At 38.5% G+C, this 27,296-nt stretch overlaps 2 protein-coding genes across 9 annotated transcripts in view; one reads left to right on the forward strand and one right to left on the reverse strand.

Annotated features, from left to right (window-relative positions):
• Window positions 1-5,013, reverse strand: part of LOC307189266 (guanine nucleotide-binding protein G(q) subunit alpha) — a 441,007-nt gene extending 435,994 nt beyond the window's left edge. For 2 of the 4 annotated variants that reach the window (XM_079927174.1, XM_079927175.1), the window contains exon 1: window positions 4,542-4,594. The gene's annotated coding sequence lies outside the window, so the exon portion shown is untranslated. Of the gene's footprint in view, window positions 1-4,541; window positions 4,595-4,915 lie in introns of those variants that run through there. The other 2 variants (XM_079927177.1, XM_079927176.1) reach the window with 2 other exon arrangements.
• A 104-nt stretch (window positions 5,014-5,117) lies between these two features.
• CEP78 (centrosomal protein 78) overlaps window positions 5,118-27,296 on the forward strand; it is a gene marked incomplete at its 5' end in the record, with an annotated part of 37,597 nt that continues 15,418 nt past the window's right edge. For 3 of the 5 annotated variants that reach the window (XM_079927167.1, XM_079927164.1, XM_079927166.1), the window contains 11 exons: window positions 5,388-5,640; window positions 8,738-8,910; window positions 9,002-9,074; window positions 10,129-10,232; window positions 12,226-12,400; window positions 14,407-14,520; window positions 16,269-16,333; window positions 16,620-16,731; window positions 20,252-20,387; window positions 21,797-21,842; window positions 23,221-23,349. In XM_079927167.1, coding sequence (XP_079783293.1) covers window positions 5,388-5,640; window positions 8,738-8,910; window positions 9,002-9,074; window positions 10,129-10,232; window positions 12,226-12,400; window positions 14,407-14,520; window positions 16,269-16,333; window positions 16,620-16,731; window positions 20,252-20,387; window positions 21,797-21,842; window positions 23,221-23,349 — 1,380 coding nt within the window. Of the gene's footprint in view, window positions 5,249-5,387; window positions 5,641-8,737; window positions 8,911-9,001; window positions 9,075-10,128; window positions 10,233-12,225; window positions 12,401-14,406; window positions 14,521-16,268; window positions 16,334-16,619; window positions 16,732-20,251; window positions 20,388-21,796; window positions 21,843-23,220; window positions 23,350-27,296 lie in introns of those variants that run through there. The other 2 variants (XM_079927168.1, XM_079927165.1) reach the window with 2 other exon arrangements.

Below are 27,296 nucleotides of genomic sequence, written 5' to 3' on the forward strand. Positions count from 1 at the left end.
GGAGGGAAGAGATGATCAGGCAAGTCTTGACTGCCAGACAGAAAATAGGGAAGCTCAAGGAAAACACATTTTAAATTAATATGTTAGATGATTAATTAATATGATGAAGCTTCCCTGAAGTTCATCTGTAGGCAGTAGCCACAAGGTGCTAGTAATGACTTATATGGAGAATAGATGAGAAAGTCCCAGTAGTCATTAATCAGCACTTCCTCTGTACCAACACTGTGCTAGGCATAGGGAATATAAGGATGAATGAGACACTTTCCCTGCCTTCAAAGGGCTTATAGTCTGTGGAAGAAAAACTATCTAAAAAGATGCTTATCATTGGAGACACGAAGTATTATGATACAGGGATGTCAGGGAGCAGAGTAGTGAGGCACTAAACAAGCAGGGGAGGAGAGATGAGGGTCAGGGAAAGAAAGCCTCCCAGGGAAGCTGGCCCCCAACCTGAGGCTGGGAAACAGGCGGGTGTCAGCTTTCTGAAGAGCAAGCAGAAGAGGAGGGTCTTAAGTAAAGAAGCAGCATCTGTAAAGGCCCAGGAAGGAATGATAGAACATCAGAAACTACAAGCTGGTCCACATGTCTAGAGAAGACATTCAGGAAGGAGTGTAGCCAGAAGTAAGACAAAAGAGGTAGTCAAATCGTGAAGGAGCTTATATGCCAAGCTAAGGAACACAGATCTGATGCTGAGGACAATGAGAAATATGTGGCTTTCCAGGAAGGGGACACGGATTCGTGCCCCGGTCTGGGAGGATCCCACATGCCGCTAAGCGGCTAGGCCCGTGTGCCATGGCCGCTGAGCCTGAGCGTCCGGAGCCTGTGCTCCGCAACGGGAGAGGCCACAACAGTGAGAGGTCCACATACCGCAAAAAAAAAAAAATAATAAAGACATCACCCTGGAGGGGGAAGTTAAGCCTGAACAGGAAATAAGATCACCCAGAGAAACTGTGAAATGTCCGAAGGGGTGGACACTGAGGATGGGAACCTAAAGAACACCTACACTGAAACTGGGTAAGCAAGAGACACCCAAGAGTGAGACTGTGAAGAAGGAATTAGAGAGGGATAAAAAAATCAAGTGGCTTGATGGAAAACACAGAAGAGGGAGCTTTAAGAAGACAGGAGACAACTACATTAAATGATGCTGGAGACTAAAAAAAATAGATGTAGCAACACAGAAATCATACTGACAAGGATTCCCACTCTCACCACTTACACTCAACATAGTTTTGGAAGTCCCAGCCGCAGCAATCAGAGAAGAAAAAGAAATAAAAGGAATCCAAATAGGAAAGGAAGAAGTAAAACTGTCCCTATTTGCAGATGACATGATACTACACAAAGAAAATCCCAAAGAGCCACCAGCAAACTACTAGAGCTCATCAATGAATTTGGTAAAGTTGCAGGATACAAAATTAATACTTAGAAATCTGCTGAATTTCTATACACTAACAATGAACTATCAGAAAGAGAAATTAAGGAAACAATCCCACTTACCATTGCATCAAAAAGAATAAAATACCTAGGAATGAACCTACCTAAGGAGGCAAAAGACCTGAACTCCAAAAACTATAAGACATTGATAAAAGAAATTGAAGATAACACAAACAGATGGAAAGATATTCCATGTTCTTGGATTGGAAGAATCAATAATGTTAAAATGACCATACTGCCCAAGACAATCTATAGATTCAATGCAATCCTTATAAAAATGCCAATGGCATTTTTTCACAGAACTAGAACAAAAAAATTTTTTAATTTGTATGGAAACACCAAAGACCCTGAATAGCCAAAACGATCTTGAGAAAGAACAACAGAGCTGGAGGAACCATGCTCTTTGACTTCAGACTATACTACAAAGCTACAGTTATCCAAACAGTATGGTCCTGGCACAAAAACAGAAATATAGATCAATGGAACAGGTTAGAAAGCCCAGAAATAAACCCTTGCACTTATGCCAATCTACGACAAAGAGGGCAAGATTATGCAATGGAGAAAAGACAGTCTCTTCAATAACTGGTGCTGGGAAAACTGGACAGCTACATGTAAAAGAATGAAATTAGAACATTCTCTAACCCCATATACAAAAATAAACTCAAAATGGATTAAAGAGCTAAACGTAAGACTGGATACTATAAAACTCTTAGAAGATAACATAGGCAGAACACTCTTTGACATAAACACAGCAATATTTTTTTGGATCCATTTCCTAAAGTAAAGGAAATAAAAGCAAAAATAAACAAATGGGACCTAATTAAACTTAAAAGCTTTTGCAAGCAAAGGAAATGATCAACAAAATGAAAAGACTACCTACTGAATGGGAGAAAATATTTGCAATGGATATGCCCAGTAAGGGATTAATATCCAACATATATAAACAGCTCATAAAACTCAACATCAAAAAAACTAACAACCCGATTAAAAAATGGGCAGAAGAACTGAATCGACATTTTTCCAAAGAGGAAATGCAGATGGCCAACAGGCACATGAAAAGATGCTCAACATTGCTAATCATCAGGTAAATGTAAATCAAAACTACACTGGGGTATCACCTCACTCCTGTCAGAATGGCTAGCATCAAAAAGAGCACAAACAACAAATGTTGGCAAGGATGTAGAGAAAAGGGAACCCTGGTACACTGTTGGTAGGAATGTAAATTGGTGCAGCCACTGTGGAAAACAGTATGGAGGGTTCTCAAAAAAATAAAAATAGAACTACCATATGACCCTGCAACTCCACTCCTGGGTATATATCCAAAAAAAACAAAAACACTAATTTGAAAAGATACACGTACCCCAGTGTTCATAGCAGCATTATTTACAATTGCCGAGATATGGAAGCAACCTAAGTGTCCATCAAGAGATGAATGGATAAAGAAGATGTGGTACATGTAACCAATGGCATACTACTCAGCCATAAAAAAGAACAAAATTTTGCCATTTGCAGCAACATAGATGGACTTGGAGGGCATTATGCTAAGTGAAATAAGTCAAACAAAAATAAATACTGTATGATATCACCTACATATGAAATCTAAAAAATACAACAAACTAGTGACTATAACAAAAAAGAGGGAGACTCACAGGTATAGAGAACAAACTAATGGTTGCCAGTGCGGAGGGGGAGGAGGGGGCAATACAGGGGTGGGGAAGTGAGAGATATAAACTACTGGGTGTAAGATAGGCTCAAGGTTGTATTGTACAACACAGGGAATATAGCCAATATTTTGTAATAACTGTAATGTAAAGCAACCTTTAACGATTGTATAAAATTTTTTTAAAAAAGAAATCATACTGAAAATTGGAAACAATTTAAATGTCCATCAACAGGAAAATACACATATAAATTATTCTATTTCCCTACATGGGAATCTTACATAGCGAGGAAAGTACATGAACTAGACAGATCTTTATGTGTCACCATGGATGAACCTAGCAAAGATAACACTAAATAAAGCAAGTAACAAGAGAAAACATAGTAGAATACTATATGCTGTTTAAGAATACCTAAAAATATAGCATAAATCTAAAGACATCCATGGCAGTGATGGAGACCAAGTTCAGAAGAGTGGTTACCCAGGGTCAGCTGGGGAGTGGCTGTGTTTGGGAAAGTGGTCACACCAGACTCTTCAACAGGAATTGTTATGTTTCACTTCACACACTGGCTGGAGGACGGAGGAGTGTCTGCGATGTTATAATGTGAGCACGCTGCATGTGAAAGCCATTGCTGACCACATCTAGGGGATCTGATGCGCGGGAGATGGTAGTGGATGGAGGCATCCAGAAGGTGGTGGTAGAAGAGGAACGTTGTACACGTAACACCTAAGGCCTGACCAGAGGACGACCGCTGTTCTAGACACTGGATACGGTTTGGAGCATCCAACTTCTACGGCCAATGTTAAAAGACAAACTGAGGCATATTTAAAATTTTAAGAGTTTATTTGAGCAAAAATAGATTCAATTCAGGCATCACCAAACTGAAAGTGGTGAGGAGCACTCCAGCCACAGGAGCTGCAGAGGTTTTCATTTTAAAAGGGCAGAAGCAAAGCAAGTAAATTACTGACTTGCTATGGCTTTAAAGCCTAGTTGGTGGTTTGTGACTGGTTGTCCTTAGCGGTTTTCGTAATCCTGAGGCATTTACAGGCTTAGATTTTGGTTGGTTTATGCAGGCGGCCACATCACTAGTCTAACGGCCTCCTTGCAGGGTTAATTTATTAACACCAATTGTCTGAGTTCTTCCTCTTACTTAGTTACTTCACTTCCTACGCCTCAGTTTCTCTTTTGTAAAGTGGATATTCAGTAGTAAATTCTCTGTGGAGTTGTTAGGAAAACTGAATGATTTCATACTGAAACAGTGCTTAAAATAATGCCTAGGAGACAGAAAGTACTAGTTACCAGAGTTAGCCATCATTATCAGTACAAAACAAAGTGATTATTAGTAACCACGATCATGTCCTGAATGCATGGAACACGTGACCATTTGCCAACCACCTTGTCAAGTCAGCAGAAATTACAGAAATTAAGAGCTCTCCGCAGAAATTTACACACCCGTGCACGAGGTAAGGGACCACAGGCACTCAGCTTTTCATGTGTCCCTCACGGAGTGCACGCTTTCTCCTGGGCGGGGCGAGCACAGACACTTATCAGGAGTTTAACTACTTTTAAAATGCATTGAGGGCTTCCCTGGTGGCGCAGTGTTTGAGAGTCCGCCTGCCAATGCAGGGGACACGGATTCGTGCCCCGGTCCGGGAAGATCCCACATGCCGCGGAGCGGCTGGGCCCGTGAGCCATGGCCGCTGAGCCTGCGCGTCCGGAGCCTATGCTCCGCAACGGGAGAGGCCACAACAGTGAGAGGCCCGCGTACCGCAAAAAATAAAAAAAATAAAAAATAAATAAAATGCATTGATACAACCATATCTCACTTTTATTTGGATCAGTCAGTAAACGCCTTCTGGAAACCCCCAACTCTCCAAACCACCTACTTTTCGCGCTGCCCTAGTCTCGAAGCTCCCTCCCCTGCTCCTCAGGCCGGGTCCCCATGGGAGGCGGGGCTGCGTGCTGACGCACGACGAGCGCGCTGACGTCCTCTAGCCCCGCCCCCACGGCGCCGCCAACCGGCTTGAACCGCAGCCCCGCGGCGCGGAGGGCGATGAGGCTGGCGCCAACTGCCTGCTCTGCGGCGCGGGAAGCGGCGCGGGAGCGCGGCATCGAGGGGCAGGCCTAGCTGGGGCCCGTAGCCCTCCGTCTTCTGGCTGGTACGCAGGTCCTGCGCACGCTGCGTGGCCGCAGCCGCCGGGCAGTGGGCGCCGGAGGGACCGGGAGGCGAGCCGGGGTCCCCAGGCGGGTGTGGGCATCGTGCTCGCAGCCAGCGTCCCCCGAGGCCGCGCTGGGGCCATGATCCACTCGGTGAAGCTGCGCCGCGATAGCGCGGCCGACTTCGTCTCGCACTATGAGTACCTGTGCGCGCTGCAGGACTCGGTGCCTCTGCCCGCCGTGCGCGCTTCTCTGCGGGGGGGCGTGCTGGACTTCAACGCCGACCGCCTCCGCGGGCTGGACTGGGCGCCGCTTCTGAGCACCCTCAAGATTAATAAAGATCTGCCCCTGATCTGTATCAGGAGCTTCTTCCAGCCATGGCTTGGCGAGACAGGTTTGTAGTTCCCGCTTCCAGGGGCTCTGGTGTCGGCGCTGCGAAGCGGGGTTTGATGGTGCAAGGTGGAGGGTGGGCACTAGAACCGGTGCCCAGTGCACGGGTGTGCGTGCACCAGACGGGGCGTGCGGCCTAGGACTCCTGCGGAGTGCCTTAAGGCTTCTAGGTCTCAGTGTTCTCATCTGTAGTATGGGCTTAACAGGACCCACTCTCTGTGGCGGTTACAAGGAGGCACTCTGTTAATGCTTGTAGACTCTACAATGTAGAACACTTAGCACAGTTTGGAGCATCGTTAATTGTTCCACAGATGTTACTTGGTCTGTTGCATGACTTTGTCCCGTACAGACCAAAGCGATTAGGAAATTGATATATCCCAGCTTCATTTCCTTTCCATTAAAACAGGGCTCAGGAAAAAAAAATTTTTTTTCAAAATAGTCGTATCATATAGTGGGAAGAGCACAGGTGTGAAGGCAGCTTAGGGTTTGAATTCTAGGGCTTATGCGCTCTGTGGCCTGGGCAGGTTACTTTTGAACTACATTCCTCACACTTGTAAAATGACATTAAAAACCACTCTTTCTGTGGGTTCTTAGAATTAATGAAGTAGGTTATGTGGGTAAAGTATCCTGGCACTTGAATGAGTTGTCAGAACCAAGGGCTGCTGGAGACCATGCTTCTGCCATAGGTAATCTTCCCTTCTACTGGGTGGCAGGTAAACACAAGCACAGTAGTCAGTGCTCTGGAAGAAGTGAGTTCTGGTGCTAAAGAGCACAGAATCTTTCTTTTTTTTAATTTAATTTTTATTTTATATTGGAGGACAGTTGATTTACAATATTGTGTTAGTTTCAGGTGTACAGCAAAGTGATTCAGTTATACATATATCCATTCTTTTTCAGATTCTTTTCCCATACAGGTTGTTATAGGATATGGAGTAGAGTTCCCTGTGCTATGCAGTAGGTCCTTGTTGATTACCTATTTTATATATAGTCGTGTGTATATGTTAATCCCAAATTCCTAATTTATCCTTCCCCCCCACCTTTCCCCTTTGCAGAGCACAGAATCTTGGAAGGGAAAGTTCAGGGTAGGCTTCTTGGAGGAGGTGCCATCCTTTCTAAGGATATGTAGAAGCTCCTGGGGTAGTAGGAGGGAGAAGTGTGTGTCAAAGTTTGAGAAATATAAGAAAAAATGGCAAAACTAAGGTACAGGAGTGGAACTCAGGGTTTGGGAAAGAAATGAGAGTTGATACTGGAAACCTAGTGGGGCCCAACAGAAAGGGGCCTTGTTTGTCCTGTCAGAAGTTTGGATGTTTATCCTGAAGGCTGAGGGAAACACTAAAGAACAGTGAGATGGACTTCTGGTTTAGAGGCTCACTCGGACCTCCGTATGGGAGGCAGTTGATTGGGTGCAGGGTGAATTGTAATCTAAGGGTCCCACTTAAGTTATAAAAGGTGGGACTGGATTTTAGAGATCCGAGAGAGATTGGGTGGGGCCTGGTGACCAGTTAGAAAAGGGAGGGCAGCAGGTGTGGGTGACAGTTTACAGCTGCATCTTTTTGTGAGATACAGAGCACAGTAGGAAGGGATTGGGGATGGGGAGAGGATCTTACTTCATCTTCAGTGCTTTAGAGGGGCCTGGTAGATGGGTCTGGGCCCAAGGTACAGATCTGGGCTTTTTGGGAGGACAGGTGTTTGAAGGCATGGGAGAGACTTAGGTTACCCACAAGAAGATCCAAAGAATCATAGGTCTGAGAGTTTTTTAGGTGGGTATATTTGAGGATGTTTATAAGCTGAGAAAAAGTAGCCAGCAGAGGAAGGGTGTGAAGATCTAGGAGAGGAAGTGATTGTTCATTTGTTTTCAAAAACCTGAATACTTGTCATTTGCCTGGCCCTTTTCTAGGATCTGGGGTTCACACCATCTGTTATCTCTTCTTCAAGGACAGTTCAACTCATCCCCTGGTGAAGAGAAGTCAGATTATTCTTTGCATCCCATTCAGGTGTAGGAACTGTTCTGTACCTCTGAAGGGACTTTACTTAACCAGAGTACTAACTTAGAAATCAAAAGAAATTATAGCTGGAAGGGACCGTAAAGGCCACTGTACTTAATTTTGCCTAATATTTTACATTGAATGTAAGAAAAATTTATTGCAGAGCCCATTCTCTTCAGAGCTCCTTCACTGAACTTTCTTTATGTCTTGCATCCAGTGGGTCTAGCTTGTAGATTTTGGCCTCCTCCTAAATTTGCTTCTTCATCCATATTACATTTTGCCAGGACTATGGCAGAAGCTCCTAGGTGATTTCGCGGCCCCTGGGCTCAGTTCCTCTAAGTTCATCTGCCTACTTGGGTTGAGTGATCTTCTACAATAGAAAGATACGCTTAAAACAATGCTGCTAATGGCTTGCCCACACAGATTTAGTGCATCCTAGCCGCCAGCGTGTGCTCTGCACAGAGGCGTGTAGTCTGAACTGTGCTCTTCCAAGCCTCATGGGGCTATTTGGCCCTGAGGAAGGGGAGCTTTCTGTGATCACTCCCTTTATCTAATCGGTCCTTCAGCAGCGGGGCGCCTTTTTCTAATTAGCGGAGGCACCCTTACTCAGCCAGTGGTAGCCCCAGGCCTCATCACCTGTGGGATGCAAGCCATGCTCTCTCCCAGGCTTGCTTCGGCCAACATCTCTATTTTAATTTCTGTCTCTTCTCACACTTGGACCCCTGGCCTTTAGTCATCCCCACCTGCAGTATTTACAGTGCCCAGCAGGTGTCAGGCTTGAGTGTCTTTGCACAGGTGCTCTCTGCAGTTAATGCACCTCCTACTGCAACTCTGCATAGTCTCATCTTTCTAGATTCTACTTCAGGGTTATCATGAAGCCATCACTTAGATATAACTTTTTGCCTCCAAAAGAATCTCTGTGCATAAAGGTTATGTTTCTTTATCTCATGTGATTGAAATTTTGAGTTTACACATGTCCCTCCTTAATCAAGGCTTTAAGGGCAAGAGTCGTTTCTAATCCTTAGCACAGAGCAGATGCTTTTTTTTTTTAGGTGCTTTTTAATGATGATAAAATGTATGGTTTAAATCACTCATCTTACAATAATTTTGCTTTAGGTTCTGACAGAAATAAAGTTTACAGAAGTCGTGTTCCTGCGATAAGAAATAAAGATGTGACCTTCCAGTTGTGTAAAGCTCTTAAATGCTGTGTGAGTGCGTCGGGTGCGCTAAGGAACCTGGAGCTAAATGGGCTAGTTCTGAGAGAGAGAGACTTAACTATGTTAACAAAGGTAAGCCTTCATTGTGTCCTGCCAACATTTGATAGTTGCTTTTGGGGCATACTAAACCAATAAAATTTTAAACTTTTTCTCCCCATTAAAGGGATTGAATAAATCGGCCACTTTGGTGCACCTGTGTCTTGCGAATTGTCCAATTGGAGATGGAGGTTTAGAAAGTGAGTTTCAGTCTTGTTTAAGTCTCTTCCCATCAGACTGGTCTCATGATTTCCTACACACCATGTTACTTCCTGTCCACCTTTTCTTGCTGTTGTTCATGCCTGGATTGTCTCCTGTACCTGCTCAAACCTTGGTCCATTCTCGTTTGTACCATGGAAGTTTGTCATGCTGGATACTGTCACAACTAATATTACTTAAGTTTGTGTTAAGCCACAAACCACACATTTTGTATATTTTCTGTTTTTTGTGTTTGTTTATATTTTTATGGTTTCTCTTCAAGAAATATTACGGGAAGGGAAATAGCAAGATGTAAAGAGCAAAAAAGTCATCATTATCTTTAAATTGTTAAAACATCTATCTGCAATCATAATTATAATGCACTGTGGTATGTGTTAAAATAGGAAATATTTGTAACGTCCCATAGGAGCAGCAAACTCAGTGGTGTTGGCGGGGGTGTGTCATGGAAGTAATCACAAAGCAGGTGACTGTTGGTTGGGGTCCTGAAATATTAGTGTGTGTTCCCTGTGTCCAGTAGTGGTCTGGAGGGGTCAGGAAGCCTGCCTTTCAATTTGAGGGAACAGAGTGTTTGAGGTCCTCTATCTTCTATTGCTCTAGTATATTGCATAGCACCTAATAAAATACTAGATTTATAGTTGACATTTAAATTGTTGATTGATAATCAAGATTGGGAAGTATCATTGGAAATGAAAATCGGAAAAGTCTTATGCTTTTTAGGTTTTTCTTTTTCTTCCTATGTCTCAAAAGGTATGTAGTACTTTAGTGGTTGGGAATAAAGTTTGCAGTATTCAGTGTATTCAGTTTTAGTATCTAAATAGAATTAAACTGTTGCTGTAAACTGGAATAACACTTTGTTACTGACAAGTTTTAGAATGTATTGGTTCGTCAATTACCTGTTTGGGAAGATTGTAGTTAATGATTTCAAGAATGTGGCTATAAACCTCCAATTGACTCAAGAAAAGCAAATAAGTCAAGATTGACAAATGTATAGGCTCTTCATCTTACTGTGTGTGTGGTTTTTTTTTTCCCTTTTAGTTATTTGTCAAGGTATAAAGAACTCTATCACTCTTAAGACAGTAAACTTCACGGGGTGTAATCTGACATGGCAGGGAGCAGATCACATGGCCAAGATCTTAAAGGTGATTTTATGTTTAAACTTTCATGAAAACATATGTGATTGAAGCACATTAACATATTGATACAGATGGCAGTTCATTTTTGTGTGATACCTGTGAGTGCAGCTTTAGTTTTGTTGAAAGAATGTGACCAGTTTTCAGTTTGGGATTCTACCATTTAGTAAAGATAGTCCACTTAAATTTAGAAATCAGACATTTAATATATAATACATAATAATACTTTCATGTATTTTTAGTTACTGAAAACATTGATTGTGATGCTGTGCAGAAACTATGCCATTATAGTCTTCAAGACTTAAATGAATCCAGTGTTTATTAGCTGATGTAGTTTATAAACTAATAAAAATCACTACATCAGCAATTTGTAAATACAGTTTTTAAAATAATGCCTTAACAACTTTACAGTGGTTATAATTACTGTATTTAGGCTTAAAGTTATTTAATAATTTTACATGAAGCCTTTTTAATAGTTTGCTGGTGCAGATCAGGGATAGGTAAACTATGGCTGGTGGGCCAGATCCAGCCCGTCGCCTGGTTTTGTAAAGAAAGGTTTTTTGGAACATAGTCGCACCCATTGTTTACATGGTAGCTGTGGCTACTTTTACCCTACACCAGTGGGGTTGAGTAGTTGCAACAGAAACTGTATAGCCCACAAAGCTGGCAATTTTTAAATTTAGATTTTAAAAATTGAAAAATTCTTTGAGCCCATACAGGGCAAGTCCATTGACCCCTGGGAATGAAAGCAGTCAAGAACTTGGGTGCCAAAGCCAAATGGCCTAGGTTCAAATTCGCTTTCTCCCATTTCATAGCTAGTGACCATGGACAAATCACTTAACCTCTATGCCTCATTATGAGGTTTAAATGAACTAATTTGTATAAATAGTGCCTGGCACATACTAAGCACTGTGTAAGTGATTGCTGTTATTTCTGCTTGTAGCTTTTATAAGTTATTGTTAATAGAAAAATGACACTAATGATTTTCCTTTTAGAGTGTCAAAGGCACTTTGAGTCTTATTTTTTCAAGAATGTAATAAGACTTTTTTCATTTAAAGTCAGTGTTCCCTGTTACCAAAATTTATTTTATAAATATAAAGAATTGAATGTCTTTAAGACAATACTTGTGGTTAAATGTCAAACCATTATTTTCCCAAGGCACATCAAACTGGCTCTGCATAGTCCAGGCCTCTGAAGTTTGTGTGCATACCCTAGGGAGCATGTGAGATCCATTTTTGTAAATATAGTTTTTAAAATAATGCCTGGGACTTCCCTGGCGGTCCAGCAGTTAAGACTCTGTGCTCCCAATGCAGGAGGCCTGGTTTCGATCCCTACTCAAGGAACTAGATCCCACATGCATGCTGTAACTAAGAGCCCACATGCCACAACTAAAAGATCTGGCATGCCGCAACTAAAGGCCCGGCACAGCCAAATAAATAAATAAATATTTTTTTAAAAATAAAATAATGCCTTAGGAGTTAGGAAAAGAAAATATTAGAACCTGTTTACCTTTGTATCACTTAAAAAATATCTGTGTAGTTTATAATGTACATAAATTATATGTATAGAACTTCGTGTATATTATTTGTTAATAAATAAGATGCATATTAAAAAGTTTTCTTATGGGTTGCCCAGTTAGGTGTTTGGAGACCGTAGGACAGAATGATGAAATTTAGAACCTCAGCAATGATAGAATTTAGAACCAATTTCCTGACTTAGAAGATAAGGAAAATAATTCATGGACTGTAATTGAGTTGTCCAACTTTACGTAAGTGTTCAAGAACAGGTCATCCAGTGGCTGGAATCTAATCACTGACTGACTAGAATCTGGGTCACTGGACTCGTAAAGCAGAACTGACTGTTTAATTTCTCAGGTTGATTCTCCTGGCATATATGCTTGATGTGTGTGTGTGTAAATCTCTGACATAATAAGCCATACTCAGTAGGCACACCGTGTTTCCTTATTCAAGCATCTTAATTTCATCCCATTAAATCTTTGAAGTATCAGACTATCAGAAGGCATGAAGAAACCTGGGCTGAGAGTCTTCGTTACAGGAGACCTGATCTTGACTGTATGGCTGGTTTGAGGCGCATCACTCTGAACTGCAACACGCTTATTGGTGACCTGGGTGCAAGTGCTTTTGCAGAATCTCTTAGTGAGGATTTATGGCTTAGAGGTAAATTCTAAAATTGAAAATATTGAATTTTTAATATTATATGTGCTTAGCTTTTGGCATGATACGTTGTGATAGGATTTTTCTTAAAGCCTCATTTCTCTGAGAGCTTTTATTTTGCTTTTAAACTTCCTCTAAGAGTTGCATATATCCTTTATAGAAAATACAGAGTAACAAGAGAACAATTACCTATAATCTGAATACCCAGACATAATCACTGTTCATTTTGGTGTATATACTTTCAGTCTTTTTTTTTTCTATAAATATATTTGTACACTTAGGGATTACACAAATAGAATTGTAGTATACTTGCTATTTCATATTCCTGCTTTTTTCACTTAATGATGTATCATGTAGTATTCCATCGTATTGATGTCCCATAGTTTAATCAATTCTTTGCAATTAGATTTAGTTTGCTTTTCCCTGTCAAAAACAATGTGAATACGTTGTATGTACATCTCTGTGTCCGTCGGGATTACTTCTGTAGAATAAGTTACTAGAAGTGGAATGACTAAGTGTGACATATTTTTAAGACTTTTGATACACATTGCCAGCTTACCATCCAGAAATGCTATGCCAATTTGTAGTCCACCCCAACAGTGGATGTGAAGCCTCCCTCTCACAAACACTGGCTTGTAGCACTTTTAAAAAACTGTAAAACTACAAAAATGAGTACCTCTCCCTTTTTTATGCAAGTAGGATTACTCCAAATTTTATAACTTGTTTCAGTTAATTTAGTATGAGCATTTTAGCAAGTCAGTAAATTTGCGTTTACTGCATCATTTTTTGTGACTGTTCAGTGTTTCATTATATGAATATGCCACAGTACACATAGCTTATCCATTCTTGTATATAAGCTATGTCCAGTCTTTCAGTTACAAATAGTACTCTGATATATATCCTTACCTATATCTCTGACTATTTATTTTGGTTAAATTCTTAGAAAGACAGTTGTTGGATCAAAAGGGTATAGACATTTTAAAGGCTTTTCTTACAGAATCGTGGCTTAATCTGATAGGAGAATAACCACATTTTATTTTGTATTCATTTGATTTACTAGAGAGGTTTACTGGCTGTTTGTATTAATTTGGCTAGTTGGTTAATTACACCGTGTGTCCATTCTTCTGTAGTGAGAGTTTGTAAGGGTTGTATCATATCCTGTCAGATCCATATGTCTGACTTGCTATTTCTGGGTGTCGTGGGGTGTTGAAAGACTTCAGTTATTTTAATGCGATGGTACACACAGCACTTAAAAAAAAGACTCATGATAGTTTCCTTTCATGTAATATTTTTTAATACCTGTGCTTTTGTGATGATCCCTTTTGTTTAAATGAGTAGGTTGTTCAGCCCCAGAACTACTAGAAGTCATGATCATTTGTTCTGGTTTTAGTCTGACCTTTTACTGAGAAAGTTCTTGACCATGATACTTTCAAGATAGGTTTTTAGTATGTATTCTCTATTCACACATTCTTTGAATTTGTTATTATTTGTATCCTCTTAGACTTGTCTTTTTGTTCTAAAACTAACAGAACAATGGAAAAGTTGTTACATTTCTTCTATTTTGTTTTCCCCTTTTAACTAGTTTCAAGTGTGATTTGGAGCTCAAGATCATGATCAAAAGAATGCAGTGCATTTCTGAGCTCCACCAGTTTTTGCTTGTGAGGTTTACATGCCACCCGCCCTTGCTAATTATGAACTGAGATTCATTTTGTGATGTTTTTTGCTCATAGGTTATATACAGTTATTCTTCAGTTCTTTAATTGTAAAATATGTTGGATGATTTATTGGCACTAAAGGCAGGGTTATCATTGCACATCCAAGAAGAGGTTTTTAAATTAGATTATGCATTATGTGTGTGTGTATACGTTTCTGTTTTTTTCCATACCCAAAATTACAAACCTGCCATGACTGGTCTTGTGCAGGACTCTTCCACACGTGAGAAAATGAGAGTTGTCTATATGTCAAATCTGTATAGAGTTAGCAAGTGACCTTTTGTCTTTCATCCAAAGCACTTGACCTGCAGCAGTGTGGCCTCACCAGTGAAGGAGCAAAGGCTTTACTAAAGGCCCTTGAAACCAACAGAACTCTGGTCGTTTTGGATATAAGAAAAAACCCACTTGTCGGTACGTGGTCACTTTTTTTTTTTAATTGATTAACACCTAGCAAAACAAAAAGAATTTGTTCACGTATTGACAGTTTTTAAAACTTCATGTGTTTAACTTTCCTGATCGTATACAGTGGGTCCTTGAACGACGTGGGGGTCAGGGATGCCACCCCCCAAGCAGTTGAAAATCTGGGTATAAGTTTATAGTCAGTGGTTCCACATCTGTGGATTCAACCAGCCTTGGATCGTGTAGGACGATAGTACATACTTATTGAAAAATATCTGTGTGTCAGTGGACCCGCGAGGTTCAAACCCATGTTGTTCAAGCGTCAACTGTACTTTTCTAATGTTGCACTTCCTGTACATTTTTAGCAGATAATTTACCAATTAAAGTGAGTTATACTTGTAAATTTTTCTTATCTCTACTCTGAATAGAGGTGAACCTAGATACTAAGCCTGCTTCCACCAAGAGCATTATTTCCTTCTTGTGCAACCTCTGAATTCTTGCAAGGAGTGCTTTATTCATTTGTCAGTTTAACAATATTTTTAATACCTTCTGTGTGCCAGGTACGGGTTTAGGCACTAGGGAAAAAGCAGTGAACCAGACAGACAAAAGCCTTGCCCTCATGGCGCTTACATTCTAGTGAAGGAGTTCAGATAGAAATGAGTAAACAGATAAGTAATATAATTTTAGATAGAAGGAAGTGCAGAAATATCTTAATGTAAGGAGAGTGGCGGGGGGCAGGTAGGACTCCATTGGATAGGTTTGTTAGGGGACAGCTTCACTGGAGAAGTGGCATTTGAACGGAGACCTGAATGAAGAGAGGAGCAAGCCATGGAAGATATGCGGTAAGCACATTCCAGGACAAGGAGGCAATGCGTATGCAGGCATGTAGGTGGGTGGAGTATTTAAGGAAAAGCAAGGAGGCCAACATGGCCAGAGTACTGAGTGAAGAAGAGTGTGGTATGACATGAGGTCAAGGAGCTAGCCAGGGGTCTGCTCTTGTAAAGTCTTCAAGGCCAGAGTAAAGATGTGGATTCTTCTAAATGAGTAGACGGTTTTGAACTGGAAGAAGGCATGATCCAAATAGTATCTCAATAAGATGACCTGGTATAGAGAATAGACTTGGGGGGATAAAGAAGAGAAACAGGGAGACCAGTTAGGAGACTATCACAGTGGTCCAAATAAGAGATGTTTATGGCTTAGCTTAGGCTGGAAGTTTGGAGCAAGTGAAAAGTGGTTGAATTCAGGTTGTGTTTTGAGGGTGTAGCTAACAAGACTTGCAGATAGATTAGATGTGGGGTATGAAGGGAATAGTAACAAGGAGACAAGTCATTGATGATTATGTGTGCAACTGGGTGGTATCACATAGAAGAAGGGAGCTGATGGGAGGAGCGGCTTTTGAGGGAATATCAGGACTTTGGTTTGACATCTTAGATGCCCTTTAGGTATCTAAGTGTCTGGACAATGCTCAGACTGTACTTTCTATCCAAAGGTATCCAAAGCCGCTTTAGATGCAAAATGTTTAAAGTTGTCCTTTGCTGCTGCCAAAATAGTAGCCATTGGGGGCAGTCTGCAAGATGGCATCTTAGGTTTTTGAGGAAGAAATTAGAATACACAAAGGGGGAAATAAGTGTATGATTACGTAATGTAGATTTCATATTTAAATTTATGGGAAGCGCAATAATTAGTTGGCTTTTGGTTTTAAATGGAAATAGCTACTCATTGGGAAATAATTATTCTAATTTCAATTTATTTTACTTTAGATCATTCTGTGATGAAATCAGTTATCAAAAAAGTTCTCCAGAATGGAAGGAGTGCCAAGTCAGAGGTATATAATGTGTTTTAGTTCTCTCGGAATAATTTCTCTTTAATGGTTTGTTTTTCTTTCTTCCTTAAAAGGAAATTATCAAGGTACTTTCTGCCATCTTAAAACTAAGTTTTTAGTCAAATCAAATGGCTTTTCTGTCTTTGAAAATGTTGTGTGATTCTTTAATTTAGTTTCTGAGAAATGCAGATTGAAAACCTTTTATTAACTTAAAATATCTTAATTTCCAGTTAAGATCAAACCCTCATAAATTACCTGGAACTTAAATGGCATATTTATTATTTCTCAGTACCAGTGGATAACTTCTCCATCTGTGAAGGAACCATCCAAAGCTGCTAGACAGAAAAAGAGAACTATAATTTTGGGAAGTGGTCGAAAAGGAAAAGCTACTATTAGAATTGGTAACTTTTTCTTGTTTTTAATGCTACTAGAATTTATACCCCTTATGTTTTCCAGTGTGCTAAAATTAAAACAGCCAATATTAATCACATGCATATTAGGAGGACTATAATTATTTTGATACTTATGAGAATTTATAGAATGTAGATATAATAAATGAATTTAAAGAGATATTAATATTAACCAACATTATTGTTTGGATTTCATAAAAAGTTCATTATTTTGAAAATATTTCCTGGTTGATGATTACTTCTAATACTTTGCAATTGAAATTTGGGGTGCACTTTGATGATAATTTTAGTAGTGGTGCTTTTGAGGGATGATTTTTTTTTTTTAATGCAGAATTACCTTTTGCGCTATAAGAAACAAAATTTCTTCCCAGTTCCAACCTTCCCATTGTTCCCTTCTTCTTTCTTAGAAATTCTTACCTAAATTTTTGATTCAGGTAATATCTTGTTTCTCTCAATGATAACAAAAACTTGAAATATGTATTATCCTTATAAAAGACTTCTACAGACAAGTTTATTGACCTAGATGGAACATTTTAGAAAAACATTTTCTAAATGCTTACTGTAATGTGTATTTAATTTTCCAAATCATAGTTAACCCATAGATAGTTAGCCCATAAAATCTAAAATGATAGATTTTACAACTAAGCCTATAATTTTGTTACCAAATGTAATAAAAAGCTTTTAAAACCCTTTAACAATCAATGGAATAAGTTTCACATTTCTCCTGAATATATAAATGTGGTGTAATTCACTTCTACTGATAACGTTTGTATTGTTTCTAAGAGACCTTAACTTTTTATTTTCTGGAACATATTATCTTTAGTCACAAATAGTCTTTTTTTGTTGTTGATAAGAATGAATAGCAGGAGCAGCATTTGTGAAACCAAATCTAATATGAAACTGACTCTTTCTTGTGAGTAAATTTGAATTTTGAAACAGTAAAACAATAAGGTTTAATATAAAGCAAAATAAATTTTTTATGTTTATGATCTGCCAATTTCCCAAAAAAAGTTTTGTGGTGACTTTAGTTATATACCAGATACATTAAAAATCACCAATGGACAACAACACATCTTTTATTTAGGTGCCATCTGAAAGTTTTAAAAATTCGTTGACTTAATATCACTGAACTGTCCACTTTAAAATGGTTAAAATGATAAATTTTCTGTTTTGTGTATTTTACCACAGTTTTTAAAAAACATGTTGTTTGAAGATTTTTAGGTTTTATAAAGGTATTGTATTAGCATAAGAATGAAAAATTTAAAAGACCACCTCTAGTCTCATTATCCTATCAAGCAATATTTACATTTTTATTTTCTCTTCCTGTTGTCTATAAACATAATTCCACATAGCTTAAATATAATTTGCCATTCTTATCTTTTCATATTAAATTTAAATTTTATGATTCATAGTTATACTTTTTCACGTTGTATTCACAAGTTTTCATTGAGTTGGTCAATTTTTTAAATTGGTGAAAAATTGGAAATAACCTAAAATAAACTATTGTAAACATCTTCATAAGTACAGCCTTTTTTTTTTCTACTTAAAGGTGTATGTTTTTGATTCTCCATTAATCAACTTGCTTGGACAATAGTGTATTAAATAGAAGTTGTTAAGAGTGTTTATTAAATCAAAAAAAAGCTTATGATTTGTCTGCCAGTTATTTCAAGACAGTGATATTTTAATAATCAAATAGTACATACAAAGAAGATTTGTGATATCACTAATTACATATTATTATTAAAAATTTATATCATATGTAAAGCATTCTTAAAACAGCTAAGTTGACTTTTGCTATAATATTAGAAATAAAAATATATATAAATAAAACATGTATATGTAAAACATATTAGGAATTCTATAATATTAGTACCTGGTGGTATATAATAGGGCATCATGGAATGAGAATAAAACAATTAAATTTTTTTTTATTTAGCATGATTAAACAAAGTGGAAATGTAACTGAAGTATACGAGCTCATTGAGCTATTTTAAGAGTAATTTTATTTCTTGGGCTTTTTTTTGTATTTGCCTCAGTTATTTGGAGACATAGAGGTAAGCCAAATGAATGACTGGGTATATAGTTAGATCCCGGTGAGTATAGGGGTGAAATAATGGTGTGAATTGTGTCACATTTATATTGTAATTATGTATGCCTAAAAAAAGATGGGAACTTTTATTAGAAATTTTTTTTAGCTCCTAACAAGAAAAGTGTAATTTTAAAAAATTTTATTACAAATGTATTTTCATTAGTTTCTGAAAGTAAAGGAAGGGTATACACATACAAACCACATGCATATAAACATTTTTTTTTGAGGGTAATTAAGTTAGACAAAATAGAATAGCACAAAATGAACTGAGCTCCTATATATTTTTAAGAGACATGTAAGTCACACAGGATCATGTGGTGATTATCAATAAGCTACACTCTATGAAATATTTGTCCTATATTACCACATGCACTCTATTTTGCACTCCATCCTAATGCTGCTAAAATATAGTAGAAAACAGCAGCATAGCACAGGGAGATCAGCTCGGTGCTTTGCAATGACCTAGAGGGGTGGGATAGGGAGGGTGGGAGGGAGGCTCAAGAGGGAGGGGATATGGGGACATGTGTATGCATATGGCTGATTCACTTTGTTGTGCAACAGAAACTAACACAGAATTGTGAAGCAGTTATACTCCGATAAAGATCTATTAAAATAAATAAATAAAATAACATAAAATATAGTAGATTTGAAGGATAAATATAACCATTTTAACCTATGATGTTTGTTTTCAGTAAATACAAATTAAATATTTAAATGTGAATTTTAATATATGGCTTGTTCTAAATAAAATATTAACACGTAAGTCTGGTTTTTGCTACCAAATATTTCATATAAAGATACTTGACTCTCTACTACTGAAATATAGGATGTCTCCACATTTCACTCTTTTATCCAGTGGGTTTCATTTGTTTTTTGTGTGTTTTCTATATGAAATCAAATGAGCAGTGAATGTTGACAGGCTTATAGGAGGGTAACGTTGACTCACCTACCGCTTGTAGTCTTATAACTTTTATTGTTTTTACATAGAAAAATTCATCTTAAATTGAAATTTTGGTCTAATTCTAAAGATTCTGTTTGTCAGAAGTCATGGGTGTGTATCTGTGTTTCTCTATCCTGGAGATTCAGAAATGCCAAAGGTGTTCTAAGAGTCAATAAACTTGAGTGTTTCTGCATGATACATAAAATGTATCATTCTTTGGGATTTTTTAAAAATTTATTTTTGCATTTCTGCACATCTCAGTACTTTTGTTTTAGTTAAAATAACTTGTTACTGTAGAGAACTTATATTTTTTAAAAATGCTGGCTTATGTAAAACCTTTTTACAAAAGATCCTCTTTTTAATGGCCTTGGCACCATTGTCAAGTGCCTGTTTGATTCCTTTCAAAGTGTACACGTGTGACAGTTCCTCTGTAGACCTTTGGTGAATCTTGATTCCTTCTTATCATGCTTTGTCAAACATAGGCTTGGCCACAAAGAAACCTGTAAGTAGTGGAAGGAAACACTCTGCTGGTAAAGAATGTTATGCTCCTGAACCTCTACCACCTGGTGTGTCTGGTTTCCTGCCGTGGCGTACTGCAGAACGTGCAAAAAGGAACAGGTAACGTGCTTGCATTCCCTGTCTTTTTCAGTCATTCAGAATTCTTTGTTTTGGAACTTCTATTATGTGGGCAGTCTCTGGTGCTTTCTATAGAGCAAAAAAGATAACTCACACATGGCTTCGGCCTAATGAGCCCTCTAAGGAAGAAAAACAAAAAATAATTGGGAGTTTCAGCTTGTTTCTCAAGTGTCACAACAGAGGTAACCCGTGGGCATCACGAGGAGACTAAAATTATCTTCAATTGTGCAGGTGAGAAAAGTTTCACTAAAGGCAGGTGTAGTTGAGCCAAGCCCTACAGCACAGAAGTAGGAATTTGGATATGTACGAATGGGAAAAAAAACATTTTAGGCATGGGAAATAGTTTAATGCAGAATGGATGAGAAATATGGAGTAGAGGGCTTCCCTGGTGGCGCAGTGGTTGGGAGTCCACCTGCCGATGCAGGGGACACGGGTTCGTGCCCCGGTCCGGGAAGATCCCACATGCCGCGGAGCGGCTGGGCCCGTGAGCCATGGCCACTGAGCCTGCACGTCCGGAGCCTGTGCTCCGCGACGGGAGAGGCCACAGCAGTGAGAGGCCCGCGTACCGCAAAAAAAAAAAAAAAAAGAAAGAAATATGGAGTAGATCTATTCTAAACCAACTGGCTTAACTCAGTAAATCAGCTTTAGTGAGTCAAACTAGCTTTAGCTGATTACTTATCCAGGGGATAGCTGTTCATAGTAATTTTTGTCATAGAACTGTAAATAAAATTGTTGAACTATAGCTTCAGGCTTGTTAAGTGAAATAGATGGCTCTAGATTATTTTCAAGTGACTTACCTGGTAGTATTCACGAAATTGGAGGTTAACAATTGCTTAAGAAAACAAAGAGAATTGATTTTAAATAGTACTTGAAGTAGTTACTGTGTAAAATATCTGTTCAGTTGCTCATGTTAAATGGATGTTTATAATCCCCATTGGACAACCGACTACTTTTTTGCAAATGGTAATGTGAATTGCTGTTGCATAAACTATAGTGTTGAATCCCCAGTCTTTGCCCTTGAGTTTAACAACGCTGTGGTTTCCTATCTTCTTTCTGAGACACTTCATGTCAGGTCCATCCTTGTCACATGGAGTGGTAAATTAGAGAATGATTAATATCACCAGTTAAAGAAGTGAGCCTGAAATCTCAACCATCCTGAACATAGGAACTGAAGGGGCCTCTCAGCAGTTCAGAGAGTTATTACCAAGCCAGTCGGCTGAATTCTGCTCAGTTTTCTCCATAGCAGAGCCCTCCAGGTCCTTCTTTTGAGCTTATTTTCATACACAATTCTGTATGGATACTGTACATAATACTAAATAGTTGTATTAACTGGGTTTAACTGGTGATTATTTACATCAAGATATAACTTCATTTTGTTGATATCTTTTTAGGGGTTTTCCATTCATCAAAGCTCGTGATGTATGTAATCGGTTGCAGGTATGTAGCTATCATATTTATAATATATAGGGGGTTGAACTGGGAAAGGGGGATGGTCATTCTTTTTGCTTTTTAAACTGACAGAGCCTTACAAGAAGCATTTCCCTCTCTGAAATAAATCGATTTAAAACTTGTCTGGTCGCTCTCCCAATGCCACTGTGTAGTTGTGTGGATTTGGCACACAACTGGCAGCCTTGTGGTTATGTCTGTAAACAAGGAAGCCTGTTCTCCGGTCCACAAATCAGCTGTTACCCAGTGAAACGAACTTGACTGCCATTTCTGACCCCTCACATGGAGCTGTCATACTCAAGAATGTTCATATGTTTTCAAGAAATGTTGTTTGTGGGCTATATGTACAAATTCCTGATCTTAAAGCCAATATAAAGCAACATATACCAAACCTCTGCTCTCTCACCAAGGCCACACACATTCCCTCTCTTTTGGCCTCATGGCAAGCTAATACTGTCAGTATCAGATTCTCCTTCCCAGTGGTCTTGGGAGACTGCATAGTTGCTCTGTGAAAGGCAACACTGCTGAGACTGAGAGAAGAGCACCTTGGGTGTCAGTCCTGCCCTTGCATGCCCAGAGGGAGGGGTGTGTGCCTCGTTCTACCTTTGGGATTTTCCTATGCTGCAGGGTTTGCTGCTTGTTGTCAAAATGATGTCCTAGTGACTTGTCTTCTGCGTAGTTATATAATCCCAGTACACTTCTTTATGATCTGTAGACTTTTATGGAGTTGTGACCAGGTCAGGTTTTAAATGTTTGGAAATGTCATATTGAACAACATTGCAGTGGCAGTGAAGCTTGACAGGAGAATTGTATTACTATTACACTAGTTTGGACTTAAGGGTGATGAGAAGATGAAATTTTTGATGGGTCAGTTTTAGTTGTGTATGTGTACGTGATTTATTTTTTAAAATTCTAATGTTTATTATTCACAGCTTAGATATGTTGACTTTCTGATTATTCTTCTGATTCTTTATCAGTCCCCTTACTGATGAATTCTCCTCCGAAAAACTACATTTTCTTCCAGACTGTTTTTGTCTGATGGTAAAGAATAAATTTTTCATTTGCAGTATAAAGTTGATCTGAGAAAAATGTTTACCTTGGCTCTTCACTTGGCTTCTGCGAAAGAAACTTAATAAAATAATATGGGCAATTCCCATTACTAATCCTAACCATGTACAACAGAGGTCTGTACAGTAACATAGCAAAAATAAGTTCCTGTAATTTTACTTAGTCATTGCCTGTTTTAGACTAAGGAGCAGTGAGAGACATTTATAAATAATGATACCTCAGATCACTTTTGTTAAATGTTCTCTAATATTTGGTATCTGCTTGTGTTATCTTTTATACAATCTTGTCTTCTTTCTTCAAGCAGTCAGAATTTCCTGTGACTGTGACAGTAGAGAGTCCTTCCTCCTCAGAAATCGAAGAGGTCGATGATTCCTCAGAAAGTATTCAGGAAGAGCCAGAGAAAATCAATTTGAAACAAGAAGCATTGCAGGTACAAAGTTATCACTTTAAAGCTATAGAGAAGATTATTTTTCAAGTGGAAGCCTTATTGCAACACTGCATAGCTTGTGTGAGGGTTCTGTTTTCCCCTCCCATCTGCATTGTATCCCCTTGAATGGTTCCTTAAGCTTAGACCAAGGTGAATGGTGGACATTTGAACTCTAAGAAATAAAAATCAAAACATGTCATTAGTAATATATTTTTCTTTCCTTAGAACCTTAGGATATTAGGTTTAGGGAGAACCTTAGTGATCATACAATAAAGAAATTAAGTTCTGAATATAGTCAGCTGATTCAGTGCTCTTGTTTTACAGATGAGAAAATTGGCAGTTCTAGTTGAACTCTCTTTTTATAAGAGGAAAATACGATCTCATTTTAAATAAAAGTAAAGTTGAAAAAAGTTTTAAGGTTGATATTCTCCTTTCCTAAAATAAAAAATATCAAGAAGCTACATTATGTTACCTAATAAACCTGATATCTAATGTCATTCCATACTTTTGTTTGTATGGACAGAAAAGAAAAATTGATTTTCATAACAAATTTTTGAACCTCAAAAATAATACATTTATTTTATTTCAACTTTAATGCAGAGCTGAAAATTTCTAGTAAATAAGGGAACACCATTTGGGGGGACCTTGTCTTTGTGCTACAAAGTCCATGTTTAATTTTAAAAAATTACTTAATATGATTTTCTTTTCATATGAAACATGAAACTTGACAGGTTTCAGAACTAATTATCCTATTATTGTAGGACTATGGAAATTACTATTTGATTTTCAAAAGAGAAAGTTAGATTTTTATTTTTTTAATTAAAATTAATGATAATATAGAGAAATTTTAAGAAAAGAACTTAGAAAATTATGAAATGTTAGAGTAGGAGTAATCTATAGTTCATTTAGAGTTACCCCCTTTTGTTTTATAAATGAGCACCTACAATTTGTAGCACGTAAGTGGTTTATTAGTAAGTTGCAGAGTACGACAAGACCCTAGAGCATCTAACCCGCGTTCCTTGTCATTTTACATGTGTTGTGTTCATTTCCTTCACGAGTAGACAAGGAGATTGTATTTCTAAAAGCAATTATAGACACTGGGGAAGACCAAGAAGTTTAAACACTGGGACCACAGAATAGCAGATTCAGAATATGCACTGAGAACCCTTTCAGCTCTTGTCTGTTTTGACAATACACTAAAATGATGGTATCAAAGTGTTTAAGTATATAAGCCCACAACAATCAAGAGATTTCAACATAGTTTTGAAAGACGGAAGACAAGTGGAAGAGTGTGAAACTGAAGCAGTAGAACAGAGGAAAACCATCACCTAGAATATGCACACGGACCACCTTCAACTGAGGAGGAATCTGACCCCACCTGCAGAAGCAGCTCCGTGCTCAGATGCGCGTGTAGGAGAGAGGGTGGAGTTAGTTAAAAGCGTGACTCAAATAGGGGAGCTCATTGAAGGGTTGTGTTTGGAGGAGTGGACTCCCAGCCCCGCCCTCACGCTCCTGAAATGAGATGATTTCATTTTGAAAACAGTGAAACTGGGGAGAACTAAGGCAGCTAGTGTGAGTTTTTACACCCTAGAAAGGAGTGTTTCGGGGGGATGCTATTACAGTTACTCCCAGGTTCTTCCTGCATAAGAAGCCAATCAGTCGTTGACTTCAGGGAGCTTTCTGCGCTCATTCTTAAATAGAAAATAAATATCATTTGCCTGATAGTTGAGTAAAGCTTACAACATGAGAGAGGGGGAAAAAGAGTGAAAGCATATCCTAGTAGGACCAGGGACAATTTAGGGAACAAAATAATTTAAGAAAAGCCCCTAATTAGTATTCTGAGAGAGGTTTAAAAAGAGCTAGCAACTATAAAATAAGACTAGGGGGTTAATTAAAAAGAGAATGGTCAGAAAGCAAAAGAGGTCTCTTGGAAATGAAAATATGGTTGCTGAAATAAATTCAGTAGGAATTTAAAAAATTTCTCAGTATATAAAAAAGTAAGACATAATGGAAAATGTGATAGAAATATGTTAGAGAGGCTGCATCTAGGAGATCCAACATGTTACTCTTAGAAACTTTAGACCCACAAAAAAAATGGAGGGAAGCTGTCAAAGGGGAAGAAAATTCCCCACAGCTGAAAGTAGACATCAGGCCTCAGATTGAAAATAGCTGCAAGATGAACAAAAATAGACTCATACCTAGACACCCTTCATTGTGAAATTTTAAAATACTGAAAAAATAAAATAGAATAAACTACTGAGAGGATACATCCATTCCAGAGAGAAAAATACTGGTCACCTAAAAAAATAAGTTAAAATCTGACTTTATCATAGTTGTCATCAGCACCAAAGATACCTCCAAAGTTTTTCAGGCACATAATTTTCACCCTATGGTTTTGTATCTAGCCAAACTATCAGTCATAAGTGGAGGCTGAATAAGATATTTTGTACGTAATTTGAAAAATTTACCTCCTGTGCTACACCTTAAGCTATTTATAGAAATAATCCAGCAAAATGAGGGAATAAACCAAGAAGGAAGGTAATAGGGGATTCAGTGCAGAGAGCAGCTAGTTTAGATTTGAGAGGCTTCTATTGAGATTGTGTGATTAAGAGCTTAGAAACACCTTGAGACATATTGTACTTACTAGGTATTAGGCACTGTTGGAAGGGAGGAGGGAGAGGAAGGGGAGAAGGAACTTGAACTCCAGAGGAGGAAAGGCTATACTGACATAAACATGAAGCAAACTAAACTATGCTTGATTTTTAACCTACCATTGGTGAGCAAGAGAAGAATCCACTTAGACTTGACACTATAGATGTCCCCCTTTTCAGTGACACACAGGGGTAATGACCACCCTAATTTGTGGTCCAAACCAGAACACTTCAATAGTGTAAGGAGGCGCTCTAATGCTGTAACATCAGGACAACAGGTATAAACTGGAACAGCCCAAGGCAGCTTGGGGTATGTGGTCACCCTACACAAGGGCAGTGACACTGAAACAGTATAGAAGGAGGTATAGTCTATACACAGAGACACAGTACATCTGCAGTGGGCAATATTAATTTAATTGTAATAATGGAAATACTATCTTGGTTTGCAGCTTTTATTGTCAACTTGCATGTAATAACAAATAACTAACCTAAACTATACTTAGTATGTATTAGTATTAACTTGGTATGTACTGAAATGTATTGTGTACTAGTATGTACTTAGTATATATTATGCTCTAAGTGTTTTTGCATATATTAACTCATTTAATCCTCTGAATAGCCTTATGAGGTTGGTGCTAATATCATTCCCACTTTTCAGAAAAGGAAGCTAAGGCAGGGAAGGAACTTGCCCAGACTGTACCTAATTTAGGGCTGAATTGAGGCTTTGAGTTTAGGCGCTCTGCCTGTTCTCTTAAACATTACTCCGTACTGACTCTCAAATAACGGAAGACTTAACTGCACATAGAACAGAATATAAATTTCAACTTTGAGAATGTAAAAGCTAGGTTTGGAAGGTAGACAGGAGGTAGAAAAAAGGGAAGATGGTATGAATGTCCTCATTTTACAAAGCGTGATGTTGAGAGAGTTTATAGTTGATCAACAATGTAGGTTTTTAAGTATATCACTACAAGTCAAAGAGATCATGAACAGTGGAATAACTAATGATGACATAACTTTACTGAGCAGTGTGGACATAGGAAAGAGTGTAAAGGAACTAAACCCTTACTTAGTAAATTAGAAACTTAACAGATAATGCCTCAAATTTAGTGAGAAAATAGTTATGTAAGAGTATTACTTGGAAATGGAGAAGAATTCAAAATAACGATAGTTGGGCTTCCCTGGTGGCGCAGTAGTTAAGAATCCACCTGCCAATGCAGGGGACATGGGTTTGAGCCCTGGTCCGGGAAGATCCCACATGCCGCAGAGCAACGAAGCCCGTGCACCACAACTACGGAGCCT

Source organism: Stenella coeruleoalba, assembly GCF_951394435.1.
Source record: "Stenella coeruleoalba genome assembly, chromosome: 7".
Taxonomy (NCBI): domain Eukaryota; kingdom Metazoa; phylum Chordata; class Mammalia; order Artiodactyla; family Delphinidae; genus Stenella; species Stenella coeruleoalba.